Here is a 13,084-nt window from a genome sequence, read left to right on the forward strand (position 1 = left end):
ACCTACATACTGGCTAGCGCCCCCCATGAAAGTCCGCGTATGCCGCGCACGTTCCCACAAGATGTATACGTATGCACGCCATATCTACCTCATAATTTACAGTTATTTCTTATACACGCAAACGCGAAAGGTTTTTACCTTGTCGTTATTTCCAAGTTATTATTTCCAATAATGAGAGATATAGAGAACAGTCCGATCGTACGTCCTTCCGATCTGATAATTGTAATCATGTACAGTAATGTTTTATTCTAGTAGTAACACTAAATTGCTTTTGCGATTTTAATAATAAAATCCAATTTATAAGTTATTGTACAATAATATAAATATTTAAGGCGTATTACTTACGTGAATCAATTTTTTCAATAAAATATAAGATAATCAAAAACTTATTTCTATAGCGTTACAGAAAATAAAATTAAAATTAAGTAAATAAATAAATTATGAAAATAAATTATTAAAATTAAAATCGAGAAAAATAAAAATAATATTAAAGCAAAATATTCAGGTCAATAAATTAAATTATTCACTTAACTTTAAAAATATTTTGCCGAAAGGAATAAAGATAATATAAAGTTTTAATTACTCTAAAATAATTACTTATATGATTTTATTATATTTCACAAATATGATGCAATTTTTTTATACGTAATATTATAAAATATAAAAAATTATATTAAAATTCTTTCTTGTGGCGTGATATTGTTTATATGACAGTAGAGACAAAAAATGACGAGCAATAAATTATTTGCTACGTAAAACCAAACGAATTTATTACGGCAGTTTTGACAACTGATAATATACTTGAATGTTATTTCAAGAATTATTTTACACTTCTACGTGATATATTGGATAGATATTTTCTATTTTATAGGTTTCAGAATTACTATTATGGCATTACTATTATTTTTAAAGGAAAACTACGTAAATAGTGTAAATAATTTATTACATGCCATTTCTTGTCATTTCGCTAATAGCATAGAAACAATATCGTATCGCGAGAGAACCAAGCCTTAAAAATTATTATATCTCCATGAAATCAATTGCTATTGCTTACGTCACCCTTCTATGACTATTCCATTATTTTTCATTGCCAGGCTTCGACCATATACGATCTTTCTAATTTGATCATCAAGGCAAGCTAACATCACGTACTGCGCATACTAATCGCTCTTGTATCCTTGTACGTCATTTTTATCATGATGAGAATACCGATTACCGATGACGCGAAGAGATTCACGACCCAACAAAAGACAACGTTTGCCCCCGTAAAACGCTAAATTCATCGAACCGCTTTTATTATGATAATAACTAGCGATACCTATTACAACTTGCAGCAGCTGAACTATTCAGGAAGTTCTTTATTGGGTACTGAAAAAGAAAGTGCGATCTTACTTTCGCAAAATGCCAAGTATTTATGTATTTTCAAGATCGAAAAACACAGGAAACATTTCACAGGCAAGCGCCGATTTTATGTCTGACTTAAAGTTTTACTATGCCATTTGCCTGGATGGTGAATGCAATTCTTTTTTTTTTTTTATTATGGCGTATAAACTATCTCGCTTGAAACATTTTCAAATGTAAACGCGCGTTAAATTTTATAGAACTCTTTATGTAGAACTTATCTCAAATAGAATAATTCATTTTTCAGAGCATTCACAATACGAACAATGAAAACAGATAAAATTATAATTAAGGATTGTCAAAGATAGCTAAAGAAATAAAATAAACTATTTTGTGTAATAAGAATTAAACGTCGCTTCATGCTACTCAAACTGAGAGAAATATACTTCTCAAATTCTAGAGATTACTAAAAATATTCTATAAATACATTGAATAAAATTATTTCATATTGTATTGTATATATTCATCAGAGACTTTATACACATCTTTCTTCCTGAGCCTGACAAATTTCGAGTCAAAATCTGAAATTTAAAAGCCTGATACTCGAAGTCCTTCGTATACCTCCCGTTCGTAACCTCCCCTTCATTAAGCCCGGAAGACTGGTCGCAAATGAATTCTTTGCGGAAATAGCGTGTACGTATCGTGGAAGGCGAACGAGAGGTACACGTTCGAAAAGTCAAGTTCACGCACAGTTGCGCAAGTGGCAACCTGCTCTCGCGGTCGGCGGATCACGAGAAAACTGTTGCGACCGTCTTGGGTGGGCAGTCGAGCAATTTTGTGCAAACACTGCTCGCGCGCACGCATGCCTCGCGATCGTCGAAAATAACAACGAAGAAACGCCCGCGAATGTATGTACGACGGTTATTGCCCCGCGTGCAAAAAAGCACCATTACAACGTCATCAATCTGCACGGTATTTCCTTTTGCCTCGAGAAATAGGTATAAAGATTACCGTAGGAATATATCAGATTCTGCTCTACTGAACTGCTGAACCTCCACCGTATCATTTAAAATAGATATTCGCGGAATTTCTTGGATATTCTAACGTTCTACAATTCCCAGATTTATGGACGATTAAAGTATATTTTTATGAAAATAAATATGACAACACATAAAACATATTCGCAACATTCTTTTTCTCAACTGTTATCCAAGAAATTGAATTTCATTAAATATCTAAAGCGTGTTATCATAATTGTCGAGAAAATTGTTGATTTTTAAACGCGAAAAATATACGTAACCGGTTAAAAGATAGTATCATTTAATTCGTGTTAATTTTGCTGCTTTTCTCAAGCATACATTTAAACAAGAAATAAGATAGATGAAATATTGATACGACTTAAGTAAACATAGAGTTAAAATAGAAAGAAACGTGTAATAGAAGGATCAGTATCATAAACATATTTAAGTGCCTAAATTTGCTGAGGATAATTGACAATATTATCGCTCAAGAATGGAGCTCAGCGCTTAGAACATTCGAGTTAAGAAGTCGTTAACGATTTTTTATACGCAGACCGTGTAATTCGAAAATAATTTCAAAGGTAATGTTCCGCCTTTCTGATCAAGGCAGTTTCACTCACACCTGTCCCTTTTTTCCTCTAATCGGTTGAGAATCGTGACCTATAATCCTGTTCCAGTAAGATATGCCGTTTAGATATGCCCGAGATGTCGCGCATTGACAAAAACTACGTTTACGTGCATCGTCATCGTCGATGGCTGCAGTTAATCTCCATCGACTGCTTTATCAGGCCGCCTATATCTAGTAATGCTTTCCTAGTCATGATTTATCTTTAACGACAATATACGCATTGACGTATATAATTGAGAGACTTGTACGACTATCTTACATTTCACGGTCAATTAAAAAGATTAATTATCAAAGATTAATTTGTATTAATTATCGTACCAGCGCTCTCTTTCCTCACTTATAAAATGGAACGTCAATTTGATGTAAGAATTTTATCATTTCAATATATTATAACATCTGTACGGTATTCATTGATAGATAAAAGTATCAAAGCATTAGACCCATAGAGAAGTTTCTTCGATTAAAAAAATATTTGTTTAAATCAAAGAAATGTGTGCATTATTATACGGTTAAATAAAAGCTTCTTTAATTTGAAGAAATTTCTTGTCCCTTTTATTAGAATCAAAGAAATAGTTTGGTTGTGCGACGCAAATCCTTTTTTAAATGAAAGAAGTACATATTTTTAAAATCAGAACAACTAAAGTATTTCTTACATTTTTGTCAGTATTGTTCTTTGAATTGTAAAATTATATGTTCAATTATTTTCACTTTAACTTAAAAGAAACTAAGTTAAACATAACTTTTTTATATGAGTGTATCAATGTTCTGATGAGATCTACTTGATCTCATCAGTGACTCAAGTCGATAAAAGTACGTGAAAGTTATACGTGAGATATTCATAAAATAATAAAAATAATGGTAGCTTAATCTAAATTATTTATCGTAATATAAATATACTATGTTATTGCTCATTATGAAGGGAGATTTGCGGCACCTGACAAACGCATTTCTCTTCTCATTTTTTTCATTTTCGCGTTCTGCTTGGTTCACGAAGAGACAGTCTTCGCGATCGTCGGGGCGTGTACTCGTAATCCACGCGACCCACTTCCGCCCACGACACGGCGCCACTTCTCGTGATCCTGGACCAGTTCGGTCTGTCGTTGAATTCGCGGAGCGTGGCCGTGAGATCTCATCAGGAGCAATTCTCTCCGAGCCATGCTCTTTCACTTCGATACGTTTCGCGCGGGAACATGTGCAAGAATTGTATTCTTAAAAGGAAGAACGACGCTGTGCATTTCCGGAAGTGAACGTACATATTTCATTCAGTCGTCGGTTAATTGCACGACTGTCTAAACGAAACAAAAAAATGGGTCACTTTGCGGTTTACTTTACTTTTTCTCTGACTCTAGTTCTAGTTCTTCTGAAGGAAGATGAAAGGGCAGTTAAACTAAAATGGAAGTTAAATTGAAACGTGTTGGTGGAAATGTAAAGTTCAAAAGCTTTTCTTAGAAAATAGATGAAAATGCTATGCCGTGTAATAATTTATAGCACAATAAATGCAAAAATTTTTTGTTTATTTTACAAATTATTTTTCACTTAAAATTTCTTCGTAAATAGATTTATAATACTAATGAGTACGTTGCATTCGTGCATAACTATTTTATATACAGATATCAATAGTATCCACTTCTTTTCAAATGATGAATTTTCATATGATAATTTTCAAAATATTTTCAATTTTAAATGATTTAAATTTATACTTGAATAAATATGCACATGTAGTTCATTGCTTTCAAAAAAATATTTACAATTCTGAAAAAATTTTATTCCTTTAATACGAAATAAAATACAATATGAACAACTAATCAATAAATTTAATGAAAATTCTAGATAAAAATATTGTAAACTTTAAAAAAATAAAAAAATTTTCTTAAAAAATTATTTTCTTTCTTGATAAATGTTATTTTACAATCTGTTAAAATGTAGCTCGATTTGATAGCATTTGATCTACTCTGTGTTCGAAGTATCCGAGAAGCAATGGAATGAGAATCGGTCACCTCATTCTTGAGATGATCGAACGCAAGGATAGAAAACGCATTCCGCGCAATAAGTAGCTGCTTATAGCGTATGCACGGAATATGCGAAGCATCCATTACCGATCAGATATCTCTCGCTGAGTGAGAAACGCGGGTATTAGCATACGCACGTGTGCATAGGAAAACGCGTAAGATACTTCGCGAAGTAAACGACTTGCTAATGATCGTGATAGCCGTCTCGGGCTCGATGGGTTTCATAGACATCGTTAAAAAAAAATTAACATTCCACCTGGCGTAAAATAAACCAAGTACTTCCTTTAACTCATTATTCGTCCAAAATAAAAAAAAATGAGTACAAATTTACGATCGGAGCATAAGCAATAGGCGATGATAATTGAAGCAGGATAGTGAAAACGGGATGTAAACGCGAAGGCGCTTCCGGGGTCGTGCAAAGAACGGGGTAGATTCGGTTCGAGCCGATCCAAGGACAACGAAGAGTCTGGCAGGTCTGTGTTTGAGGAATGTGCGCGAGGTTGGGAAGGCCGCGGGCGCTCTTAGGCGGTAACAGGTTCAGAGTTAACGGTGCACTGCCCCCACCGGCACGTTCCGACACGGCACTTCTTATGCCAGTCGTCGTCGTAGCTGTCGTCATCATCGTCGTTGTCGTCGTCGTCGTCGTCGTCGTCGGACCTGCTCGGTCAAGGACACCGGGAACCGGGTCACTTGCCTCCCCGAAACAGTGTGGACGCAAATACAGCCGAGCCGTCAGCGACCGTCCGCGTCGAATGTAATTATAGAAAGGCGGACTATTCCGTATGAAGATGTCTTATCCTATATACGCGAAGTGCTCTAGACTTATCCAGTCATACTTTCCTTACGGATTCTCTGTCCAACTTGGACTCGATTTCTCCTTCTCCGAAAATGTTTAGGAACTGCATAATGACTTCCGAACTATAGATAATTAGAAAAAAACCATCTATTTGGAAAAAAATCAAATTTTGGATTTTACTCATTTTCTATAAAATCAATTTAATTTTACTTTAAAAATGTATTTCAATAGATTTTTAAGTTAAAAGTTATTGATAAAAATTTAAAAGTTTATCAAAAAGATCGACTCAAAATTAAATAGAAAAAATAAAAGAAAAAAAGAAGACTACTGTTTGAGACATTTAACGTAAAGATTATTAATAATAATATTTGTCGTGAAATATTTTTGATTATGCTATTGCATCATTACATCATACAAGTATCATAACAAATTATTTGTTCACAATCATGTACAAAATCAGTGAGAATCATTCTTATACACTCATTCTTACTCACTTATCACGGACACTAATATTTTGGTAAAAATGCATTACGCTTAGCGATAAAGTATCGTCTAAATTCAATTACGTACGCTGAGAGAAAAGTTACCAAATTTTAATAAATATTTATTCGAATAGTACTTACACATATTTATTTACTACAAGAACCATTAAGTAAAGTATTTTTCTTTTTTCTTATAAAGTAAATACATATTTATGTACCGTAAGTAAATATTTCATTAGTATTATTTGAATAACTATTTATTAAAATTTAGAAATGTTTTCTTTCAGTGTACATATTGCCGATCAAAAGAAGTAAGTTTATATTTCATATAATTATAAGCGTTTCGAGAAACAGGTGGTACACTTACCGCAAAAAGGCACGCTTTCCGGCGTCCACATCCCATCGGGTTTGCATTCCCTTCTCGCTGGTCCCAGAAGCTCGAATCCTCGTTCACAGGAATATGTAGCTATGGTGCCCTCCAATAACATGGTTTCGTTAAGAAGGGCATCCTCCTCATCTATGACGAAATCGGTATTTCTGGTGGAAAAACGCACGCTGCTATGTGCCGGTGCACCCGGATAACCGCATCCAGCGCCATTGGATTCTGCAGCAATATGTTTCTCGTTATTTTAATGCGATTATCATCAAATATTCCGCGGATAACAGCGTGTGCATAGATAAATAGATACGTTTATTTATTCTGGGGATCAATTGTGTATCATGTGACTAAAGTGAAAATTGCAAAAGTGACCAAATTCATTAGGTGTTGACCAATGAAATTATAAATACTCTAGTAAATTTGTTCACTTTTGTCATTTTCACTCTAGTTACATGATACACAATCGACCCCCAGATGTAAGTTTCGTAAAAAAAGATGCAACATATATTTTCTACGAATAATATGGCATTAAAAATAAGGAAAGAGATAATAATAAAATAAAAAATTGTGTCACACAGCATCTCTGCATTTAAACTAACAATAAGATATAACTTTCTTTCGCAAATTAAAATATAATAGATTCTTGGAGAAACTTTTCTCTCTCTTGCTGCACGCACACACGCACATGAGAAATGTATCATACATATAATTAGACATATATGTATATCTGTTTGTATATTTTTTATTTATATATATTTAAATTTAATGCAAATTTTATATTTTAATTACGTCTGATTGTATTATAATATTAACTTGATATTAATCTATATCAATACTATAATATTAATCCATCGATTTTATTATTATTCTTTAGTAGAATGTCAACGTATATTTTTCGTGCACTGGAAATTCAAGTGCAGAGACTTAATTCCTGTACGCTGGAAGTTTTCACTTTTGCCCTCGTATGGCGACGATAGTTATCCAGAACGACGTGCTAATTAATGCAGTCGTTCCTGTTTTCCTTTCTAACGCCGGTTCGATCGCGTGTTGCCGATTCGCAATCACGTCTACGGAAGTTAGAATGTAAATGAAATGGGCGATTTTGCTGGGTGTTTTCTAAGAATATAAAAGATGCGAAAGGATGTAGTTTCTTTCGTGACAATCGCGCACGGAAACGTTTTTCCTCGGCGGTCACGTCTATTATAATCGCGCGCGTTCATTTCACGGCACGAAATTGCCACGAATGCCCCGCGCGCGAAGAATTCTCGCGCGAGAACTGCCCAAGTATCCCTCACACAAAGGATAAACACTCTCGGCTATCCATAGTATCTATGCGATTCAATCTCTCATGACTAATTACACGAATAATGCAACGCGTTTTCTGGCCGGCCATCGCGAGCGGTATCGCGAGTGTGAACATGCTTTTCAATCTCTTCGCTGTATCGAAGACACGCAACCTCACATCATTACGCACCGGGCCCATCGTCCACGGCGAACGACGCAAGGCGGGACGTTGCCTCATCGGATTGCCGTTGCCGTTTTCAAGCCGATGATTTCAATGGTTGGAGTGAGTCTCGTCACCTTCCTTTTGAACAAAATGCTCCAATCACCGAGCAGGAGTAGTTTACGTTATTCCTGGACGAAACGCAAGGGCCTCCATTTATGTAACTCTCGTATCGTCCTTTGCGCAACGAAAGTGAGTACAGGAAACTAGTTCCCGCTCAGGCGTTTTACATTATTCCGCTTTTTCCTATGACTGATGAAAAACATAGGTTCGGTCTAAATACACATCCGCTGCCCAGTGATTGCGGAAGGTGTTGCAAAGTGGGGTAAGTTTATAGCCTCATAATATAACGTTGCGGTACAGTAAAACCGTTAAAATAGCTAATTCGCGAGATTTAGTAATCTCTTGAGATATCTCAATAAAGGTTAAGAGAATATTGTTTCGAAAAGAACTGTTTTGCTAAAGTCTACAAGTTTAGCTAAATACGTGTAAAAATCATTTTGTTAGATGATCAAAATAATTATAAAGGACGTTCAAGCATGATAATAATGCTGCAAAAAGCTTTGATACCAATTTTATTAACCAGTTTGAGCGTTGTACATAATTATTTTAATTGTTGCTGATTAAAAAAAAATATTTTAAGATTTGTATCTAAATTTTCAGATGCTTTAGAAAAATCATTCTTTCCACGTTTCTCTAAAATTCTATTCGCAACACACCGAGAGGAAAAATTATCAAACGTTTAATTAAATAGCGATCAAATAAGATTTTGTAATTACTGGTACATTTAACGAAACATTTGATCATAAGTTGTATGAAAAGAATTGTTGAGGCTACAGAAAATTTAGTCAAAACATATTTAGTATAATTATAATTATAAAAATCATTTGATTATTATTTAATTTATTGATTGTTAATTAAATGTTTGACAGAACAAAAAGTTATATTAAAAGATATCTAAATGGTATTAAAAATGACTATTAAAATGATTATTAAAAGTCACTTTTCAATCAATCACAGTTTAATGTTATTTTGATCGTCGTCGTGACCTATAAGTTATTCCATTCGGAATTCTTCATCTCTAATGTCTTACAATTCAGAAATTGCTAGTTAGCTGCTGTTAGGAATTTATCATGAGTAACGGGATTAACCCAGAATTTCACGAGTTTCGCAATGCCCCTACTTTCTGCCAATCTGGATTCCGACTGAGTACCAACTACGATGAAAGCTATGCATACTTCAATCTTGCGCCGCGCGCCGGTAGATGCAGAAACGCCCGAAGCCGCTCCTGATCACGTTACGCCCTTCCATCTCGTCACGTTTCACCGGGTACGCAGACAGAAATAAACGCAGAAATACATGCTCGGTCTCGGCGGTAACCCGGCATTATCGCCATCCTGTCATTTACGTGCATACACGTGCGTTTACACGGTTACTAGAGAGTCCCGACCCGAGCAAAGTGCAACATATCGGACTGCAGTTTGCTGCTAGTTTTCGTTAAAAGAAAAAAAAAGTGGGAGATGCGAACAACGTAAAGCGCCGGTGAGACGACGTAACGGAAGCGATAACGCAAGCAAGCGATGGTCGCATCCTGCAGCGATCGCGCAATCGTCTAGGAAGTCATCGGCTATGCAGACGCACGTTGCCAACCCGGCGGCCGGTGTGTGCCAATCCGAAATGCGATGTTCGAGGGAAGTAAACTTCAACTACCTGACGAATTTCACTCGTCGCGCCGCCATTGTGCAACGACCGTCGTCGTTTATTCACCGGCTACACATCCTTTTCCTCTTGTTGACAAGAATTTAATGCGCACGCACTCACGCACACATTGTCCGCAACTACGTCTTTGCAGACGCAAGAAAGTTTTTCCCAAGAATATTTTGACTAGACAATTCTAATTAAATTTTACGAAATTTGAAAACTGCAGATTTCTTAAGTTGATTCTTTTTTTTCTAATTAATGAGAAAAAATTTTAATTGCGAATGGCCGAATTTTGGCCCGGAAACTAGCTATAAAGAACAAAACAGCAAAAAATTTGGTTTATAATAACTTATGCAACAAAAATGATAATATTTTGTTGCAGTTTTAGATAAATAACTTGGAAACGAGTTAGTAGATCTAAATAAATTGTTCTGCGCAAATATTTATTAAAAATTTTAATAGAAATAAGAAATTTGATTTAATTCATCACGCGTTATTCATTCTACGTCTTCAATAAATTTACTGCAATGACTATAAAATTCATTTGAGCACTATTTAATTAAACGCTTGGTCTATCTCACCAAATTTTTCTTTATGTAAATCTTGACTTAAGATTTGTAAAAAAAATAAGAATTTCTTTTTGCAAGTGCCTAAATTTAATCAATAAATTTAATCTTTATCGTAGTTTTATCATTGTATATGGCCATAAGATTTTTTGTACTCTTTTTATTACCTATTTAAGATCGTAAAATATTTATAAGAAAAATGTTTAAACCTTTAATAAAGAGTTTTTCATATAGTTCGTTGAAATAATTTTAAACCATTGTAAAAATTGTATTAAGATCATGATTATACCTGCGTACATTATGGGAATAATAAAATATTTATAGGTCTATACTGACTCTAAAACATATCTTCTTCCTCTTAGCTTCTTTCTTTTCTTCATCATTGCCTATTTCATGTATCTTTTTTTAACAAAGCATAGTGTCGCTTTTTGAAACGATTTCCATGTTACGTAAGAACCGCGCATGAATCGCGTGCGAAACGCAAATCCCGAGCGTTTCTCGTCGGATGTATATACCTAGGCAGGTCTCGAAATCAGTGAAATCGCTTCGCATCTCGACTTGCATCGGTGCGTTGTCTGGTGGCAGCGTAAGATTGATGCATCGAATGTAGCGAAATTGTAGAAACCGCGGCGCAACGCACGCGCTTGGCAAAAGCGGACGTTGTGGCGTGAGAGTATGGGTCGTTGACTTTGTATATAAAAAGGATATGTGCGATATGAGCATTACTTCAAAATTACCCATCGCATTTAAGACTAAAAACACATCTATTATCCTTACGTATCTTTCAAGAAAAGGACATGTCATCCGCTTAATACGCGATAAATCCTTGGGGGGTTAATGCTTCGAAAGTGTTCTCAGCGATTTAGGGATGATAATCTATTCGAAAGGCTCCATGTGAGAGCGGTCGGCTCGTAACCGATGGATCTCGGGTTTGGCTCCTTATTCCACGTAAGAAGTCGAATGAGACTTGATATATTTTATTTTTAAAAATCTCCATTTATAGGAGTTCAGGTATCTCATACCTAGATCTTATCAAAGGTTTATCAGAGAAAATAATGGGAAACCATTCTTGTTATTGCAGATTGCTTTCTAGAATATCATTGTAGAGAGAAGTATAAAATGCTCCCTAAGAGCAAAACGCCCTCTAATAGCAAAAAGCTTCTCAGAACAGGGATAATTCACATAATAGCTACAGAATAGCTTTCTCTAATCACCAACTCTAAAGTGATCTGATACGTAAACCTAATGGTATACTGCAGATAAAGAAAATATGCGTGTAGCATTCGAAGATAAGAGCATTTGCCACCTACGATGAAATAAATCCCTGTTAATACTTCGGACGTATTCCTGGCGATTTAGGAATAACATTCCATTCCCGAACGAGCAACCAAACGGTGCTATCGCCAACAACGCACAATCGACGCTTCGTGGGTTGAGTGCGTAACGGTTCGCACTATTCAATTAACATATTTATCGTTCTTATAGTCGTGCGTGTGATGCGCCAAGAATTCACGAAGCGGTCAACCAGCCGGCCAGCCGCGCAAAGAATGATCAAGAGGAAGCGAAGCAGATGGAGTAAGGAGCCCCGTTAATTTCATTGTTATATCACTATTGCGTCAAATTTCTTTTATTATAGCGAGCTCTACTGTGAAATCGGAAAACGCAATAAAGAAATATAAATTAAAATGTCTTTAGAATAATTCTTACATTATAAATTTTATCGATGTACAATTAAGGCATTTATTGAAACAAATCATAAACGAAAATTCTTAAAAGAGAAACTAAAGAGAACGCTTACAGAAGGGCAATCGTAACAATAGTTAACAAACTACTAAACAATGTATACATCTTGTAAAAAAAGCAAAAGTTTTCTTTATAAAACAGCGTTTTCTGCTGAAATTTTCTTATTCATAATCATAGTTAGAAGATAAATTAAATGCCGTAAGACACAATAACATTATTTTTGATTACAGATATAAGTAGATAAAAGATATTGCAATCTGATAAAGATTGAGTTAGTTTCACATTGTTATTATCATTTTTATGACTATTATTTTCTATTGTTTCATAATACACCATAAATTTCTTACTTCAACACTAAATTCCCTACTTCAATTTTGTTGTATAGTCTTCTTCGAGGAGGCGGAAGCCGATCGATAAAGATCGCGGCGATGTAAGGCACGCGCGAAGCAGGTGCTATATTATCCGCCTCGCGTTGCGATACGCACGTTACATGTTCATATTCCTACAGGGAATGCAGGATGCATTACGCACACGTGCCACGAAAAACAAAGATTGCAGCAACCACCAGCAGATTTATAACACACACCAAGGAAAATATGCAACCATTTTATGAGCGGCGACTGGGATCCCATCCGCTTCAGTAACGCGTGATTAATTTTTTTAATAAAAAATTGCGGATACGAATACTGTGCTAGTGAAGTGGCGAACGTGCTTTTAATTGAGAATCCAGTTATCCGCTTGCTATACATTTCAGTTCCGCAGTTTAAGTTTTAAATAAAAAATTGTTCGCGTTTATACTATATCGAAAATATTCAATTTACGCGATCGAAATTTCGTCTAACAATAAGTGCAAATTTATTGTTGTTGAAGACGAGAAAACGCGTATTATATAGAGTTTTGTTACAATTGATGATCG

At 35.1% G+C, this 13,084-nt stretch overlaps 1 protein-coding gene across 2 annotated transcripts in view; it reads right to left on the minus strand.

Moving 5' to 3' along the window:
- The window catches only part of LOC105201889 (CUB and sushi domain-containing protein 3), a 33,807-nt gene that overhangs the window by 14,294 nt on the left and 6,429 nt on the right, over positions 1-13,084 (minus strand). For both annotated transcript variants that reach the window (XR_005575621.1, XM_011170167.3), the window contains exon 2: positions 6,643-6,879. Coding sequence is in view for 1 of the 2 variants with exons in the window: in XM_011170167.3 (XP_011168469.2) it covers positions 6,643-6,879 (237 nt within the window). In the remaining variant the exon portion in view is untranslated. The remainder of the gene's footprint in view (positions 1-6,642; positions 6,880-13,084) is intronic.

The sequence above is a fragment of the Solenopsis invicta genome, chromosome 9 (assembly GCF_016802725.1).
Source record: "Solenopsis invicta isolate M01_SB chromosome 9, UNIL_Sinv_3.0, whole genome shotgun sequence".
In the NCBI taxonomy this organism is placed as follows: domain Eukaryota; kingdom Metazoa; phylum Arthropoda; class Insecta; order Hymenoptera; family Formicidae; genus Solenopsis; species Solenopsis invicta.